The sequence below is a fragment of the Astatotilapia calliptera genome, chromosome 16 (assembly GCF_964374335.1).
Source record: "Astatotilapia calliptera chromosome 16, fAstCal68.1, whole genome shotgun sequence".
Classification (NCBI taxonomy): Eukaryota; Metazoa; Chordata; class Actinopteri; order Cichliformes; family Cichlidae; genus Astatotilapia; species Astatotilapia calliptera.
This window is the reverse complement of record NC_137437.1, coordinates 12,764,979-12,784,652: the sequence shown is the minus strand read 5'-3', so window position 1 is coordinate 12,784,652 and position 19,674 is coordinate 12,764,979. Positions and strand designations below refer to the sequence as shown.

At 41.0% G+C, this 19,674-nt stretch overlaps 1 protein-coding gene across 4 annotated transcripts in view; it reads left to right on the top strand.

Annotated features, from left to right (window-relative positions):
- itprid2 (ITPR interacting domain containing 2) overlaps window positions 1-19,674 on the top strand; it is a 51,703-nt gene that overhangs the window by 22,793 nt on the left and 9,236 nt on the right. For 3 of the 4 annotated variants that reach the window (XM_026144928.2, XM_026144926.2, XM_026144927.2), the window contains exons 7-13: window positions 645-669; window positions 1,153-1,248; window positions 3,557-3,704; window positions 5,656-5,716; window positions 14,797-14,904; window positions 16,460-16,826; window positions 18,226-18,409. In XM_026144928.2, the coding sequence (XP_026000713.2) occupies window positions 645-669; window positions 1,153-1,248; window positions 3,557-3,704; window positions 5,656-5,716; window positions 14,797-14,904; window positions 16,460-16,826; window positions 18,226-18,409 (989 nt within the window). The remainder of the gene's footprint in view (window positions 1-644; window positions 670-1,152; window positions 1,249-3,556; window positions 3,705-5,655; window positions 5,717-14,796; window positions 14,905-16,459; window positions 16,827-18,225; window positions 18,410-19,674) is intronic. The other variant, XM_026144929.2, reaches the window with a different exon arrangement.

Here is a 19,674-nt window from a genome sequence, read left to right as displayed (position 1 = left end):
AAGAGGCTTCTAATGCCATAATCCGCCTCAAGGTGACTTGCATCATCCTCCCGTTAACTCCTCGTAGTCGCCTACTCTCGCCTTTAAAACCAAAATATTTCCCACTTGCTGCTGCCAGACTCCAGGAAAAAAAAAAAAAATCAGCCACCCACATTAAGTACCGCCCTGTTGTTGACAATACTTCATCCTTTTGAAAGATCCACATATATTCCCCTGGTTTGCTGTTTGGTTTAAGTGCACTCATGTCATGCTTTTTTTGTTTTGTTTCTTAAATGTTCTGATGGTGCGTTTTAATGTGCTGTTGTTTGGTTGTTGCCATTTTTAATGCAGTGTTTTCATTTTATTTATGACTTTCACATCCTGACTCCTTTTTTCTTTTTTTTCTCTTCATTTTTAAGGCTAGTTTTGTCCAACCTCTAGTCCCCTGGGATTGTGGTCAAGTCAAAACTTGTTTATATAGCTGATTTATTGGGACTTTATGGTTTCCTTTTTGTCCTGTTCTGTGTTTTTCGTTATGTTGATTTGGTCAGGGGGAAAGTTTCTGATAGATTATTGATTAAAGGCACAGAGCAGTGACACAGTAATGCTGCTCAGCATTCTGTGTTTGGATGTATACTTAATATTTTCATGTTCTTCTTTTGCAGCCAACTATCCTCAAACCAAAGCCTGGTGAGTTCATTTGTTTTACTCTCTACATTCAGTAAATAAAGTGGCAGCTGGTTGGTGCATTAAGCCTGAAGCTTTTCTAGACATTACCTGACGTAGATGGACTCTGTACTAAAGAGTTGGCACGAGAAAGGCCATTTAATGTCTCATCCAGCTCTGTCAGAGTCCATGAAATGCATAATTTCACCCATGTGAGGAAAAGAGTAAGTAATTGAATGCTTACTATGAATTCACAGTAAGCAGCAGTGGTCCTGTGCCCTGCCTCCTGCATGCTTGACTCATGCAGCTTGCATAAACCAGTTTATTTCAAGTGTTGAGAACACATGTGAAACATGTAAAGCAGCAGATGTGGTGAATCATTTGATTTGATTTGATTCTCCTGATGTTTTCCAGAGTTCATGTTTAAAAACAGCTTTAGATTCTCCCTTCTCTCACATGCACGTGCGTGATTTAATGCCTCTCTGTATGTTAATGCTTCATATGCAGTTTTGATCTTGCGGCGGATCAGAAAAGGAGCCAATATAAAGAGAAAGGAAAGAGTCTGAACTCCACAGGATCTGGGAAAAGCAGCACCGTGTCCAGGTCAGTTCATTTGCTCACTTCTCACTCAGATTTGTGCAGGGATCTGCAGAAAGTAACTCTCAGAGATGCTGATATTAAATCTCAAACCAGAGAACTCTTTAGTTTACCTTGCAAGGGAGTTGAAGATTTTAATCAGTAGAGTATCTGCATTGCAAGGTTTTAAGTTGTGCTGTTAGTTAAACGTAAGTCTGACCAATAAGCACCTAGCCAGTGCGACTGCAGTTATGCATTTATTTTAGCCAGATGCTTCATCCAATCACATGCCAATGAATTTATTTATTTATTACCACCTAAGTGCAGTAATAAATAAATTAAATGTAAATAAATCTTGTAATATTCTAAGTACATAGGCAGCTGCACTGCTGTAACTATATGGTAGCATGTCCTCTTTTGCACGCTCGGCATCCTGTGAATTGATGACCTGATTAGTTGAAGTTTGCCCATGGTAGATGGTGATAAACGGATGGTTCATCCAATCGTCTGCCAAGTAATGAAGTGACAGCATTTCTCAAACTAGTTTCTCAGAAGAAGTGTCCCGATGGTGAACTTTAAGAAACAGTCTGGTACTTCAGGTTTTTCATTTGTAGCCAAACAAAATTACTGTCCATAAAGGTCAAAGTCAGGGTGTATTTCTAAGAGGAAGTGTTATCTATTCAAGAGGAGTGCAAGAGTTTTTGTCCAAAAACCATCTTATTTTAAATTCCTTGGATGTCGAGCAGTAGTTAGGAGATTCCCTAGATCGAAACTCCAGACATCCAGAGGCCCCCAGAACACAAGAGACCAAGGAAGACCAACAGAGGGGCAGCCGCACCACTGTCCCAGAAAGAGCTGAGGAGAGTCCCAGATGAGGGCTCACTCAGCAGCCGTGGAGCAGAAGCCAGGGGGAGTTGCAGTGACGCGCCCGTGAGCTCCGCCGGCAGCCAGCTGTGCCTGAGTGACCGAGCCCCAGGCCGAGAGGCCGGGGGCACCCCACCCCCAAAGTGGCCCGAGCGAGCCCCAGGCTCCAGGCCCCGATAAGTGGCCGCCAAGGAGTGAGCCGGTGTGTACCTGGACGCCCATCCCCAGACACAAAGAACCACCAACGCACCGATGTCTGAGGGGGTCCGCCACTGGCAGGGGAAGTGGTGGTGGGGGGAGATAGACCTCCAAACCTTGGAGGGCCTGAGATGTCCCCAGAGAGGTGGCGTCTGATACCCAACCTGACATATAGACACAGACATACAGGCACACACAGATACAAACATCCATTCCCACCCTCATGCTCTCATATGCAATTACTCAACACGCAACCAACGTGGAGACAGACATAAAGAGACGCTGTACACACAATCACACTCCCCAAGCGTACTCTAAGCCCTGGGTCTAGGTACCCTTGCCCCTGGAGGGGGAACTGCACCCAGACCCAGGTGGTGTTACCCTTTTCCCTGGGGTGGGGAGAAGCAGACTGCCCCGGCTCGGCAGCAGCAGGGAGGCCCCACATTCCAGACCCCAATCGGACGGCCAACTCCTCCTCCCAGACCCATCAGGGTAATTCTGATTGGGCACTAGCCATGAGCAGACACTTAAATTTAATTCTTTTTAAAAGTTGTGAGCCAAAGTAAAGAATCAGGAACCTCTAGTGTTGAAATAAATGTAGGTTAATTGTTTTTGGTTGGAGTAATAATGGCTTGCAGTGTCACTGCTCTATCAGAAATATCTACTGTCCACATCCTTTACCTATAAACACATGTGGTGGGTAAATTATCAGGATGATTGTGGTTGTGGTGAGTGGACAGGATAAGGCGATGAGGTCGGAGCAGCAGGCGTGTCTGGCGGCTGACGTTATTAGCTGGTGTTAAATGTGGTAAATGATGTATAGTGGCTTCTCACGATTTCACAAGTACATAAAAATAGAAACTGTATTATGAAGATGAGTAGCATCATCACCTTACAGTGCAGACGATTATCTCGCTGAGTTATCAGCGGGTAGAAAAAGAAACCACAGCAGCCTCATCTAAATGCAGGTATCACTGTGTTAGAATCACCCAAATACAATATAAAATACACTATTTTGCATAACTACTTTACACTGTCTGCTCTACGCAAATAGCAACTTGTTGTGTTGGCAAAACCTGAGGTGAAAATGTGGGATGGATTAGTCTTCTGCTGCTAGTCAGGATTCAGGTCTCAGTAAAATGGTTGAAGAGCAGGACTCTGCTTGCTTGCTGTGTGTTTTCATAGCGGTTCAGATTTGCAGTCGTCACTCTGCAGTTAGAGAGAAAGTTCAGACTAATTCTGAACTTTCTCTCTAACGTGTGTCTCTCCGCAGTGTGTCAGAACTGCTGGACCTATACGAGGAGGATCCTGAGGAAATCCTGTTAAACCTTGGCTTTGGTCGAGAAGAACCCGACCTGTCCTCAAAGATTCCCTCCAGGTTCTTCAACAGCAGCTCCTCGGCGCGAGGCATCGACATCAAGGTACAGACAGAGCAAAAGAAATGGATTTGTTTTTGTTTTGATTTTTTTTTAAGTTCATCGTTGTAGTTTGTTTAGCACTTTTATAATGCACACTTGTGAATGATCAGAAGGTCGCTGGCCGTACATTGCAAACACTTTCACAGAACCAGGAGCACAGAGGATACGTCCAAGTCACTTCAGTGATCCTTGACTTTGCATTTAATGGCACAAGCAGATCCAACTTTCAACTTACTCAGTGAAATGTTTCACAGTCTACTTGATGGTCTGGTGCAAATTCTTCTGACACTCACTCATGCAGGACGATTTTTAATAACTTTAACGTGAATTAAATTTATTTTGCTCCAAATTTAAATGTTTTTTTAATACTCTCGTGACCAGATACTTCCAAAAACAATGAAATCTTCTTTATTTGCATGATTACTTTATATTTTTGCGGTTTATTAGAAAACGTTAAGCATTCACATTTTTCAGGGTTTTTTTTTTTTTTTTTTTAAAGTCATACACTAGCCATATTCAGGGACGTAAAGTTTTTTGACACATAGTATTGTGCAAATGTTTTGAGCCACCCTTCGTTTCTTTACATTTTGCCAGGAAAATGGGAAATCGGTGCAGTGTTTTATTGAAATTGGAAATCATCATGCATCGCTCTCTCTGCTGGAGTTTTTTTATTTCTTAAAGACGTGACTTTCAGCTACAGTTCATCTGCTGTACATAGTTTTTAGCTCTGCCACTTCTTCTTGCCCCGTTATCTCTTTTTTTTAAGATGACCATTTTGAGATATTCCAAGTTTTTGTCTAATATCTCCTTGAATCACCTTCTTGGTGCAAAAATACAATTTAATCCCTGTCAAACTGTTATCGTTGGCTTTTTTTTTAAAAAAAGATTCCTATTCATATTTTTTTATATCTTTGGTATGTTTTATCTTTTTATTTTATCATTAATACCTCTGTAGGCATGAGCATAATACTATTTCTGGCTTTTAGCAGTAGGCCAGTTTTTATTGGAGCTCTCCAAATAGCAGTAAGCTTTTTCTTATTGGGGTTTCTAAAAACCAGAACAAGATGTTCAGCCATGATACTAGTGTGCAAAACTTGATCTACAGTGTTACCATGTGCGTGCTAATGAGGAACGCTGAACCAAGGAACCAAGGATCTTCACACTGTGCAGAATTGTGGCTTGTATAGATGTTGAGTGTAAAATAATTTTTTTAAAACCCGTTGGCATTCCCTCGCTGAAAGTCTTACATTCCCAAGGAATCATTATTGGATTTCCTGTGGTCCACAAAGTTGTGTGTTGGCAAATGTGAGACCTCACAATGCTCGGTCCTTCTTTTCAAGCATAATCTAAGGCAGTATGTGGTCAATGAGAGCGGCAAAGTAGTGGCTACAGACTTGCTTACTGCTAAAACTTCAGCTGCGTTTGAGGTTTAAGTTATGCACGTAACTAAGCTCTACTCTATTTCACTTGTGTTGCTTCAATACAGTGACGGAGATGCTTACTAAGGAGTAGCTTAAATTAAATTTACCGCACACTTGCAACAAATCAAAGCAATTTGTCTTCCCCAAATTACAAGATAATGTATCACAGCCATAGACTTTACAACCAAAGCACAGCCATAGCTAAGCAGAGTTATGGCCTGTCTTGATCAGCCCTGGTGGTGCTCGGGGAGAGGGCTGGTGAACCAGCTCCTCTAGTTACTTTTCCAGGTGTATTGGTACAGACCTGCGCCCACAGCTCGAGGTGCAGTGACTCATACTGTTGTTACAGTGAAGCTCTGCCTTTCTCTATTGATCAGACAGAATGCAAACATAAAGGGAAAAAAATTCCCACAGTGACTCTTAGTTACCTCTATATTAAGTAAACATTATCAGCAGGGGAAAACCTGCTGCCGTATTACCATCAGTCACAGATAATGTTTGTAATGGCATTATTTCCTGTGTTACATATACAGGTCTACCTGGCAGCTCAGCTGCAGCGGATGGAGGTGGAGAACCCCAACTACGCCCTGACAAGTATGTACCTCCATGCTTTTAACGCTGCTGCATCTCTTCTGGTGTTTGGATTTACTTTCTACAGCCTCAGTGCTGCAGGTGGAGGGTTAACCATGATAGTGATGAGAAGCTCAGAGGTTCACGTCCTGAAACTGTAGGCAGAGGAAGTGAAGCTCGGTGACTGTGTGTGTCCTGTTCCCAGTATTATTGTGGTGTTTTGTGGGGTCCTTCAGCTTTTTTAGCTGTTCTGCCAACTGCCTGGACAACACTGCCAGCAAAGACAAAGGTCTGTTTGTCCCAAACTCACACACACTCGCACGCACGCACACGTGCACACAGACCTGCTCCGCTAACATCCTGGCCTCTTTTTGTTTTCAAATGCGTTTTTGCATGAAGGTACTGGCTCACTACCGAACAGACACACGCACACACACAGGATCTGGCAAAGCATTTCTTTTTTTTTTTTACTGCACTTACACTGTTAAACTGTCAAGAAGAAGACAGTCAGCTGTGTGTGTGTGTGTGTGTGTGTGTGTCTGAAGATGAATCACTTCAGAGGTGAAATTAGTTCAGCTCTAGAATACTTTAACTGAGTCTTTGGTCACTTTTCTACTTTTTAGTTGCTCCAGTTTATTGATGATAAAGTCTCACTTCTTCTTGTTTGCTGTTCTTTGTTGCTGTTGTGCTCGTTGAAGGCAACAGATTTATATTTTCATACGGCCGATCGAGGTCTGCCTTGTTTTCTTTTTTGGTCTTGTCTTTTTAGTTTTAGTTTTGTTTTAGTTTTTTTTTACCTGCAAGTAAGTTGTTGTCACGATCACTTCACACAACCAGCCATACACTTGTCAACGGCTAACATAAGATGCGGATTTGTGGTGTCAACTATGATAAATGAACAACTGTCTCAACTGCATAAAAGCCAAATATAAACCCAGGTCCAAAACTGTTTGGATGCTGTGTAAATGTAAATATAAACAGAATGCACTGATTTGCATTTCCAAAGCCCCTATTTTAGTACATAGAAAATATATAAGATGTTTAAACTGACACATTTCAGTATTTAATTAAAAATATTGGCTTAGTTTGAATTTGATGGCAGCGATACGTCTCAAAAGTTGGGAGAAGGCAACGAAAGGCTGGAAAAGTAACTGGGACTGTAAGAGCATCTTAGAGAGGTAGTTTCTCAGAAGCAAAGATGTGCAGAGGTTCACCAGTCTGCAAAAAAAAACTGCATCTACAAACTGTGCTGCAATTTCAGAATAATTGTCCCAAAAGTCAAATTGCAGAGACTCATCTACAGAGCATGATATCACCTACACATTTGGAGAAATTGGAGAAATCCCTGTGTGTAAGGGACAAAGCTGAAAACCAGTGTTAGGATCACTGACCTTAACTCTTTGGTGAAAAGGTCTGTATTGCAGGCAGGGCAGTTTAGCATTAACATTTGGAACATCACTAAATTAAAAAATATGACAAAGAAGACCCAGGACTGTTAAGCAGCTAGATAGCAGACAAAAATGGGACAACACTCTTTCTCTGAAAGTCCAGCAGCTGTTCTCTTCAGTTTGTAGTTTGTAGACTGCTGTTAAAAGAAGAAGAGATGTTACACAGTGGTAAACATGGCCTGCTTTTATTTATTTATTTATTTATTTTTAATTTGTTGCTGCCACAAAATACAAACTGAGCCAAAATTTTTCCTCTTAAAATGGTGCATCTCATTTTAAATATTTGAATGTTTTTATGTTCTTCTGTGAGTAAAATCTGGTTTGCAAATCATTGCATTCTGGGTTTGTTTTTTTTTTAAACATTTTATACAGCGCCCTAACTTCTTTGGAATTTAGATTACTGGTTTAAATTGATCCCGACTCATCAGTATGCCAATGCAGGCTTTGGCATTTTGCAGAATAATGCCACACTTTGAATTGAGTCCATGTCGGCGCCTGGTGTCTCATCATGTGATCTCAGTCTGACTCTGTGATGTTGATCAGGGCTCTGTGAGAGCCATGCCATCTGTTGCAGGACTCAATGTTCTTCTTGTCATTCAAGGTTTGTGTGTGTGTGTGTGTGTGTGTGTGTGTGTGTGTGTGTGTGTGTGTGTGTGTGTGTGTTGCAGAATTAACTAAATTTAACAAAAGTTAATCTCAACAGCTGTTGGATTTTTCTACATAGAGCGTTGTGGTGTGAAAGGTTAATATTGTGAGTGTGAGCTGCAGACAGTAGCCAATGAAGTAATCTCTGTCACCAACAAATAGAAATCCTGACATTTAGTTTACCAAAGGTCCCAGGCCTGGATGTTTATTTTCTAAAACACTAATGCAGGTCATTATGGACACCAAGAGTGGGTGTGGCTGCTCGTGTACATATATTATTTCTGTCTGCATATCTCAGGGTCACGACCTCATTTTCTTGTTAGCTCCCAGTAATAACTATATGAGTCACAAGATGTTTGATGGCACGCAAACTGAAGCTCCTTGACTCAACCGAGTCAAAGCCAAAGTTGTGGTGGGCAGATAAAAGTCATCACCTTTGGCTCTTTGCTGTGGTCCTCGGGTCAACCCTCAGCAGGGTTATGGTGTGGTTTGGTGTGATAGCTTTCTGGGGGAGTACCATTTCCACGAAAGAGGGTATGCTTGCTCTGCGACACTGTTTAGTTGATCCGAATCAAAGGAGCATCTGCATAAATGCCATACACCGCTGTTTCCAAGCAGGATATTTAAAAAAGTTATAAAGGCGTGATTGATTGTTATTCAACTCGCTCTTGTTTTAATGTTGTTGCTGATTGTTGTGAGCTTTTATGTGTGCAAAGAAATAATTGCACCTTAACTTGTCCCGGGAATATCACAGGAAAGAAAACCTCTTTGTATTTATTAATGATAAAAATCCTTTGACCTTGTCTCTTGACTTGTGTTGTTTGGAAAGGCGCAGTCCTATTTCTCATATTTAATTTCGGCCCCGCTGGCTTCCATTGAATTTCATATGACAAACAACTTCAAGTGGCTTCTTCCTGTTTCGCTGAAATCTCCAGCTGTCTTGACTGAGCAGCTGTGCCTCTTCAGCCACAAGCACGGTCTACATTGCTCTAATGCTTTTTATATTGAGTCCATTGCTACAAACTCTAGCAATGCTCTCACACACTATCCAAAGGTCTGCAGTGGCTCTCTTATCAATGTTTGTTTATTACACACATCAGAGCCCAGCGAACCTTGGCTGGACACTTGCACTGCCTTCATTGTGGAAATGGAGAGCACAAATGTACTGACAGCAGTCTCTCAAGTTCAGTATGATTTCAGTTTAATCGTCACAATCAGACGTGTTGAACGCTTCAGATGAATGCGAAGAAGTGAACATGACATCACCCTGACTGAGAGTCAACAGAAGACCTGTTGACTCTCTACAAATCATGCAACTCTTCCAGGCTTACGCTCTCAGGTGTTAAGAGTTCACAAAGAAGTCACAGCTTTTGACTGTTATTACTGACTGATATTATTCTGCAGATCAAACCGATGTAATGAGAAACGTTGACAATTTTAGTAACATACAAAAACAACATACAAATGGAAAGAAAAGCTTGTATTTGCCTTGAACTGGTGCAAAAAAAATGATAGAAATTAGAAAGTGATGTGCATTCTCAATTTAAATGTTGCCACAAAACAAATGAAAAAAGTCATACATTACTTGGAAAGACCTGAATTAACATCCCACAATTAGCTGCATTAACTGTCAGTGGATCAGCAACATGATTATTAGAGATTAGAATGTGAAGAAATCATTATAGAGTATTTGAGAGCAGCTGAAGCTTATTATTTATCAGACCATGAAATCCTGCATAGGCAAACAGTTTAATGATATTTTTTCGACATAATCCAGCCATGCGGTTCTGTTCCCTCATGCGGCACTGCTAGCTGTACTTGTGTGTGTGTGTGTGTGTGTGTGAAAGTCTTTTTCAAATCATGGATGGTGGGTTTTTAAAATAAAGAAAAGATGGACTATTGAGCCTGTTATCAGCCCTTTGTTCAAAAGTCAGCATCCATGACGGTACACTTAGAGCTGTAGTTTATTGGATGAATATAGAAAGTCTATAGTTTTTAGCGGATTTTAGACCAGTGAAGGGTTTAACACAAATTTTGCTTGAACTGTTTGGAAATTGCGAGCGTTTTTATACATGGTCCCCCATTTCTAGAGACTCCGAAGTGATTGGACAAACAGAATTTCAAATTTCATAATTATTTTAAATATTTGGATGAAAATATTCTGCGATATTATGCTTTAGCTCATTCATTCATTTTGGAAATGAAGTTTTCCAGCATTGAATCTGAATTTGAGGAGAGAATAGCTGCTCTATGGGCGATAAATACTAGTGATCTGGTTCCACTCACAGCCATACACGTCCATGCTATAACATTTCCTCCACCGTGTTTGGCAGATGTATTTTATGAGGTTTGTCTCGGATCATCAGCTGTTTTTCTCCTGAGATCTTTCAGGTCTTTTTAGTGTTGCTGAGCTGATCAGTTCCTTTATTTCACGATTGTTGTTTTGGCCACTCCTAAATTTTTTGCTGTCTCTGATAGGTTGGTTTTTCAGCTTAACGATAACCTGCCTTCACTTGCACTGACAGCTCTTTGGACCCCATTTGAAATTAGATTGAAAACCTTTGAATCAAATTCAAATATTATGTCTGCTTCATTCTGACATTAAATAAGAAGGGGACAGGCCTCACATGGCCCTCAAACTGTATCAATTACTTTTAAGCCTGTGAAAATGGGGGAAATGTTATGATATGTGCTACATATCTGGCGGTGTTTTTCAAGTATTTCCTTGCTTAATTTTGTAAGATGATACAAACCACATTCTGAAGGTCACAACGGATGAACTGAAAACATTTGGAGCATTGCGAAGTGGAAAAATGCAACAAAGAACGCCCTGAACTGTTGAAACCTCATATCAAGCAAAAGGAGGTCATGCAACACAATGGTAAACGTCCCTCTGCCCTCAACGTTTTTTGAAACATCCTTGCATTAAATTTAAAGGAAGTGTATTGTATTGTCTCAACATTTGATATTTTGCCTTGCTGATGTACTCACTGTATACAACATGTCAACTTTTGTGGACCAGGGTTGTAAATGACAGGCACAGATGAAACTTCAGAGGAGCGTTTCCTTTTTTTTTTTAACCTCCACATACCTGGACACTTGCACATGGTAACAGTAAAAGACAGTCCAGGTCTCCAAAGCTAAAAGATTAAGTAGATGTTTATTTCAAAGCTAAATGTATGAAAGTTACAGATGGGTGTCTAAGATGAACTGCTCCTTTAACAGTTTCTGGCCCGTGTCAGGTTCCTGGAGGCTTTCTTCTTTTCCAGAACATTCTCATACTCGTCCACTGGTTCCCTAGATCCCAGACATACATGCGTGTGTTGTTGTTTGTTATGTAAGCTCCGTTCTCACCATCAGAAAGAAATCTCCAGGGATGGATACAGAAAAAGAGTGTGTGCCGTTTTCACTTAATCCTCACTTCCTGTATTAGGATCCTCAGAATGAGCATTAACGCAGAGTCAGCAGTGAGCAGGAAACTCACTCGCACAGTATTACTATCATCACACACAGCTGTATGTGTAATAGGATGTTCTATACTCATGAGTTGTGAGTGACAGCCTGATCTGCAGCTTATTTTAACCTCCTCGGACCCTGTATCCACATATGTGGACATCACAATTTGGGTTATTTAGACTAAAATACTCAATTTTGCTCTACATGGGCCTGATATCCACTTACGAGGACATTATACTGCCACTGTTCTATCAAAATTTTAAACAAATCCTCATATGTGGCTCTTATTTTTCTTAAAAACAAAAATAAGGTTAAAAAAAATATCAAAGAGAAATTAAAAATGCATGTCGTGAAAGAGTTCGGGTCTTAGGAGGTTAAAGGTGCATTAATTGGTTTTGGGTTTTTTGGGCCACTTTGGGGTAAAAACAAATTTTAGGAAAGGCCAACGTCCACATCTGCATCATTGCATAGGGTCTTTTTGCTTAGTTAGTTTATGCTAACCTTGACTGACTCAAGCTAAACGTCTTCCAGTAGCCTTGTATACTTTGTGGTTGACTACAGAGTACAGAAACTGTAGCAACTAGCCTGCTATGTATGGTTTTGCCTGAAATATTGGCTGGATGTTTGGAGTAAAATTATCATTGTTATCCACTCGTCCAGAACATGCACTGATTCAAACCAGATTAAATAAACTGTAGGTGTGAAAGCACACTGAAACAGAACCCAGGAGCTAAAGCAAGCTAAAACATCAGAGATGCTGAGTAAACTCTAAGCTACAACTTGGCTTTTGCTTTTAACTTTTTATGTGAGAGCACCATCAAATGTACACATCCAGTTATGATGTGTTTACTTTTACCTCTGATGCAGTATAAATAAATGTTGTTGTTGTTTTGGCTTTGCAAGTCAGAGGTGAGGGAAATATAAGTTAGCAGATCTGTGTTTCAGGTTGTTACATAAAAGCGAGAAACAACATGTTCACATAAAGACAGGAGACAGAAGTCGGTGTTTTTATAACAGACTGATGAGTATTTAGACAGTGAGAGACAGGCAGGGGGAGCAGGGAAGACAGGAAAGTATGCAAGTCATCATCCTGTTAGAAATAAGACTGACAGCTCGACTTACACAACCCCAAGAGGAGGGAGGAGGAGGAAGGAGTGGCGGAGCTGACGTCCGTGTTCAGCTTTTGATGTTTTTCATTTCTCAGAATAGTTCTTCAATTCAAAACATTCATTTTGTTTAAAACCAGATTTTTAACAATAGCAATTTCTCTGAAGAATGAAGTCCTGCTGTGGAATCACTCCACCATTCACTCCTTTATTTCTGCTCATCTAATAAACACTTGTATAGTGAGCTCTATTTTAGAGCAAAGGCCAAACTCATGACTGTCAACTTTCATCTGTAACAGGCTGAAATTACATTTATGGAGCTTTACTGAGAATCTGATGAAAACATGTCCGTTTCATTTTTAGAGCCTAGAGCACACATTTAGCTTGTAACAATACAAAAGCAGGGGAAACTGAAAAAAAATCCATAGTTTCTGGCAGTTGCTGTTCGTGTCTCTGGTCTCCTGCAGTGTCACAGCTCTGGTGTCTGGTTTTCTGAAACTGTGAATCTCCTGAGATGATTTTTTTTATTTTATTTTACTCAGCACTATGCAGGATACAGAAATCTATACTTTAAGATCTTTTTCACTTAAAAAAGCAAATTGGTCATTGCTTTGTAGTTGGTTGATGCTTTACGCCCTTAAAAAAAAAAGTGGTTTGTTCTGTTGAACAGGGTCAGCATAAATTCATGGCTACAGTCTGTCCTGTGCCAGCAGTCCAGGCTGGAAGCCTTGCACATGTCCTTTTCTTTCTTTGTTTTCCTGCTGTTCTCTCTCTCTGGAGCGGTGTGTTATGACTAGGGATGGGTATCGTTTAGGTTTTATCCGATACCAGCGTTTATTACTGGGTCCCTCTTCTTCAGAGGAGAAGACTGCTCGTCTCCTCCTCCCTTTCGTCCTCCTTTTGCTCCTCCCTCTACTTCTCAGACGCAATTATAAAAAGTTAGAAAAAAGCCAAATCACTAACACTTTGGAGTAACACAAATATTGGTCAAACAACTACTAAAATAACTATTAAACTATTAAAAACTATTAAAAAAAAAAAAAAAAAACCACCTGTCAGGAGTAGGGATGGGTATCGTTTAGGTTTTATCCGATATCGGTGCCAAACCGGTATTTTTGAAACAGTGCCGGTGCTTAAACCGGTGCTTAAAGAATGGAGAACACAAACTTTGTCCAAGAACCTCTCATGTTCAGCTGTTTTTTTTTGTAAAAAGATAACAATGTTAGCCTTTTCTGCAGCTATAGAGCATATACGGCATCACTCTTGGCTGGAAGCAGTGCTTAAACAATGGAAAAAACACAAACTTTGTCCAAAAACCTCTCATGTTTAACTGTTTTCCACTTTTTCTTTGGTCACTTTAGCCTTTTTGGCCAGGGTGAAGGGAGTATCTGCCATCAAACAAGAAGACAGCTGCATGTAACTACGACGGTGTTTGCTAGTTCACCTTACATGCATTAATGTAATAACGTGGTTAGCCTACTCAGCGTAAATTACACACGAACAACATTAAGCTACTCACGCAGAGAAGAACGGCTGCTGCTGCCATCATCATCCTCATCATTTCTGCTACACTGGCAGGGCTAGGGGCCAGGACTCTACTCTTCGTGTTTTTGGGGGATGTTGCTAACTCCGGGTCCGATAACAGGCACCACACCCGCAGTAGATGTGCTCGGTGTGAGGTCTTGCAGCAAGCTATCAAATACGGCGCATTTCTCGGCTTTTAAAAAAAACGTTATGCGTCGCCAGGTGTTTCATCGGATTCGAGGTGTTACCTCCTTTGACAGTATCACAGTATCAGCTTAAAGCACTTGTTGCAGGCTGCCGAGTTTGCATATTTTGCTGTGAAGTACAGCCATACTTTTGACCGCTTTGCCTTGGTCATTTTTAACCTGTAGCTCTGCTCTAAAAGAACGTACGTACCTGGCCCCGCCTACTATCCTCGGAAACGTAAAATGATTGGCTAGAATGTCAAAGGAGCTTGCAAAGAAAAGCGTCTGGACTTCTTTAAGTTGCTTGAAGACGTTTCACCTCTCATCCGAGAAGCTTCTTCAGTTCTAAGGTCAAATGGTGGAGAGTCCCAGATATAAACCTAGTGGGAGTGACCCCCCACAGAGGGACAGAGGGGAGGGGTCACTCCCACTAGGTTTATATCTGGGACTCTCCACCATTTGACCTTAGAACTGAAGAAGCTTCTCGGATGAGAGGTGAAACGTCTTCAAGCAACTTAAAGAAGTCCAGACGCTTTTCTTTGCAAGCTCCTTTGACTACGATGACCTGGATGACTGAGAACCTTCACAGACAGATTGGCTAGAATCTAAAGTGTATCACAGCTCAGGAAAAAAAAGCACCGAAATGTGCGCTGCTTTTCGGTCTGGTTACTACCGTTTATGTCAGAACGATACCGGTACCCATCCCTAGTTATGACCGTCTTGTCTGCCTTCTTTCTCAGGTCGTTTCCGTCAGATCGAGGTCTTGACAACAGTAGCGAACGAGTTCTTCCAGCTCTACAGTCAAGTTTCTGGGCAGCCGGTCCAGCGGATCAGCACTACGGATCAAGGTAATGACGACAACAACAACAGAAAGTCCATTGAAGGACTGTTTTAGTCTGGACCGGCTGAGCAGCGCAGAGAGTCGTGCACAAACACTAATCTGACTTTTACTGCTGTGGAGGATGTTTACAATAAAATGTACTTAATATATTACAGTGGGCTTATTTAACTGAAGTCATCAGACTAGAAAAACACTGATAAAAATCACTAGCTGAATAGTTGGGTAGCCCTATACTTGATACTGAAAGCAAAGTCCATATGGTTTTTAGTCATATCTGGTCAACTTGATGCTTTAACAAGGATCACTTTACATAATAGACGATGAACAGACATTTTTAAATAAGACATGATCAGCACCCTTGCCTCCTGACTAGGGATGGGTACCGGTATCCGGTTCTGACATAAACGGTAGTAACCAGACCGAAAAGCACCGCACATTTCGGTGCTTTATTTCGGTGCTTTTTTTTCCTGAGCTGTGATACACTTTGGATTCTAGCCAATCATTTTACGTTTCCGAGGATAGTAGGCGGGGCCAGGTACGTACGTTCTTTTAGAGCAGAGCTACAGGTTAAAAATGACCAAGGCAAAGCGGTCAAAAGTATGGCTGTACTTCACAGCAAAATATGCAAACTCGGCAGCCTGCAACAAGTGCTTTAAGCTGATACTGTGATACTGTCAAAGGAGGTAACACCTCAAATCTGATGAAACACCTGGCGACGCATAACGTTTTTTTTTAAAAGCTGAGAAATGCGCCGTATTTGATAGCTTGCTGCAAGACCTCACACCGAGCACATCTACTGCGGGTGGGTTGCCCGTTATCGGACCCGGAGTTAGCAACATCCCCCAAAAACACGAAGAGTAGAGTCCTGGCCCCTAGCCCTGCCAGTGTAGCAGAAATGATGAGGATGATGATGGCAGCAGCAGCCGTTCTTCTCTGCGTGAGTAGCTTCATGTTGTTCGTGTGTAATTTACGCTGAGTAGGCTAACCACGTTATTAAATTAATGCATGTAAGGTGAACTAGCAAACACCGTCGTAGTTACATGCAGCTGTCTTCTTGTTTGATGGCAGATACTCCCTTCACCCTGGCCAAAAAGGCTAAAATGACCAAAGAAAAAGTGGAAAACAGTTAAACATGAGAGGTTTAGGACAAAGTTTGTGTTTTTTCCATTGTTTAAGCACTGCTTCCAGCCAAGAGTGATGCCGTATATGCTCTATAGCTGCAGAAAAGGCTAACATTGTTATCTTTTTACAAAAAAAAACAGCTGAACATGAGAGGTTTTTGGACAAAGTTTGTGTTTTCCATTCTTTAAGCACCGTTTAAGCACCGGCACTGTTTCAAAAATACCGGTTTGGCACCGATATCGGATAAAACCTAAACGATACCCATCCCTACTCCTGACAGGTGTTTTTTTTTTTTTTTTTTTTTTTTTTTTGGTTTGTTTTTTTTAATAGTTTTTAATAGTTTAATAGTTATTTTAGTAGTTGTTTGACCAATATTTGTGTTACTCCAAAGTGTTAGTGATTTGGCTTTTTTCTAACTTTTTATAATTGTGTCTGAGAAGTAGAGGGAGGAGCAAAAGGAGGACGAAAGGGAGGAGGAGACGAGCAGTCTTCTCCTCTGAAGAAGAGGGACCCAGTAATAAACGCTGCCAAAATCCTCACGAGAAGCATTAGCAGACGCAACTTGTTCTCGTCCAACTCAGAGTCGACGGAAGCCCAAACGCCTAACCAGCAAATGCTAACCAACGGACATGAAGCTCCTGCTGACGCACCAGCGTCAGCAGAACAGGACGGATCCAGTACCAACTCTCACCACCAGGCAGAGGTGGTTAGCCCAAAACACATGCGCAAGAAAGACAACTGTCCCCTCGCGACAGTTACAGAGGAAACCAGTGGGGATGGAGAGACAGGTTCCCTAACAGACAACAGGTATCATTACTTAATGCATATAAACCAGTTTGAAGTTGTGGATGACACATATAGATCGATATTGAAGCCAGTGGTTCTCAAACTTTGTCAGACCTCAGTAATATCGGTCTGTCCAGTTAGGAATCATATTACATTGTGAATCCATTTCACCTGCTTTAGTACAAAGAACAGTGACAGCAGGTGTGATGGAGAGGCAACAAATGAGACAAAAGGGAAATACTTAGCAAGTGGTGCCCACAGACCATTTCTAGTTTTGCTTTTTGCTACCGTTAATCCTGTAGCAAATAAGATATTAGATGGTGTCCTGGGGATCTCTTTCCAGATCTGGATCAGAGCATTAGTGAGCTCCTAGACGGTCTGTCTCTGGTTTCAGATGCACCATAACATCTCAGATGTTCTCAATTGGATTCAGGTCTGAGGAATGTGACGGCTAGTCAGTGCCATCAGTTACTGTCATTCAGGAATTGCAGACATGAGGCTGGGCATTGTCCTGTACAAGGAGTAACCCAGGTGTCACTGAATCATCTCAGGTAATAGATGTGAGGATTGCATCCCCGCACATAACTGCAGTCAGAGTACTCCTAGCTAGCATGTAAAGATCTGTACCACTCTCCAAGAATAGGCTTCCAAAGACCATCATTAACCATCATAATCGCGCTGGATGATGATGCAGGCATCATTTCACATCTGGTATTTCTGGTATTCATGATTCAGTATTGACTCGTGGCCTTATCCCTTGCCCACAGAGACTCCTGCAGATTATCAGAATTAGCCTGTGCTTATTTTTTACTTCTGAGAATCAGATTTAAAAAAAAAAAAAAAAGAGCTAGTATTTTTTCTAAAATGCCACAATTTCTCAGTGCAAACATTAGCTATCTTCTACAGTGAATAAAATATGAGTTTGAGATTTGTGAGTCAACGTATTCTACTTTTATTTACATACAGAGTATGAACCCTTTTTGTAATTGGGTTTATAAATAGAAGTGACTAGAATGACTAACAAGAAAGTTTCCATTTAAAACTATTCCTCTGAATGACTTAAAATGTATTATTCACTGAATTACACAGAAGAAAAATATTTGTAAAGTACCTCAAATTTGGGATGTAATTTTTGTCATATTAGCATCCTGGTGCTACTCATAGCATCAGTGTTTTAATTCAAAACACGTAAGCTGCTGTTAATCTCTCTCATGTATTTATTAATAACCGATATCAGACTCTTCATGAAGTATGAAACTTCACTGCCAGCTTGAATCCATGCATCCAAAGCTGCAGTACTCATACATAAGCTCCCACTGTCCCAGTTTGCTCAGACGTCAAGCTAAGGTTATATAAATAACTGAATAACAAAATATTCTACCAGTTACTTCTCAGTTGACTAACTTCTACTTCCCATCAGACCTGAACAGCACACCACCGACCCAGACCTTCAGTCAACCAACCAGGGAACAGGGGAAGGCACTCAGGTGGTTAAAGAGGTGGAGAAAAGAAACTCCACCCCAGAGAAAGCTCCTCACACCCTGGCTCCGCCACGGCCGGCACATCTTCGCACAGAAAACGCAGACTCTTTTGAAATAGAGGAGGTACGGGTTTCTCTGGGGGCTTCATACTCCTTGGTCAAATTAGTGGGTGACCTCTTTCCATGGGCATGTTACAATGTTGTCACCAACTACTATTTAGCTGTTCCTGTGTTTGTGATGGTGTCCCAGGTAGAGCAGGGCGATATGGCCAAAAATATTTATCACGATATATATTTGAAAATTTGCGATAACGATATAACCGACGATATAATTGATGCGAGACAAAATACAACTCCACAACATTACTAGCGCAAAAAGACAACCTTCCATTTATTTTCACTTAAACAAGAAGCTGGTTTTTATGTACATTAAAGCTTTATAAAAATGTAACAGTGCAAATGCAAATTCCTTGCTGAAAGTTTAACCAAAAGGCATTTCCAGTAGAAATGGGCTGACATATCCTGAGCATAACCATGTATAATATCCACTGAAGTTAAAAAGAGGTGCTTTGCAACATTAAACTGCAGTGTGCAGTACGCATTTTTCGGACCATAAGGTGCACGGGATTATAAGGCACATTAAGCGAAACAAAGCAGTCAGATAAATCAAACTTTATTAAACTCATTCTTCTTGCTTCCTCCACTTCTGTACCATTGATTCATTAATGTTGAATTCTCTGGTAGCTGCTCTATTCCCATGTTGTTGCAGTATATTAATGACTAACCTCGTATTGTGGATGGATTATCTCAGTTGTTCTCCTGACTGAAGTTTGGTCCGTTTACAGCATCCTGCCATGCGATTGCATTTGTCTCTAACCATGAAGAACCTTCACGTTAACTTTTATAAGTGGAAAAGTGTTAGTGTTCGTCCTCCAGCTTCACTGTTTATGTTATGCTAACATAGCTGTGTCGCTAGCGATCACGTAGCACATCATTATATACCAGCTAGCCAAACTTCAGTAACCCTACAAACGTCACTGCTGTTTAGTTTCCTGTCTTCATTTATGTTGGAAGTGATAGCAGAGCTGTACGTTTGAATTTTTTCAGAAATCTCTCAGTCAGAACATGCAATATCATGCTTAGGTAACTAGCGAAACTAGCGAGCTAACTTCCGCTAGCTTCCTGCTAACTTCTAACTCCGTTAAATGTAATAACTTTTGTTTTCATGGATGCCTGGAAGTTAAACTTTATAGTTACACCTGGTAAAGCAGCAATGCTGATCGTTTTATTAAAGATGAAAGAATTTAGACAGTTTTTAACTCTAAGTGATGCTGCAGTGTTGTTTGACCTGAAGCATACGGAGTTTAGGACCCAGATTACTCCCAGATT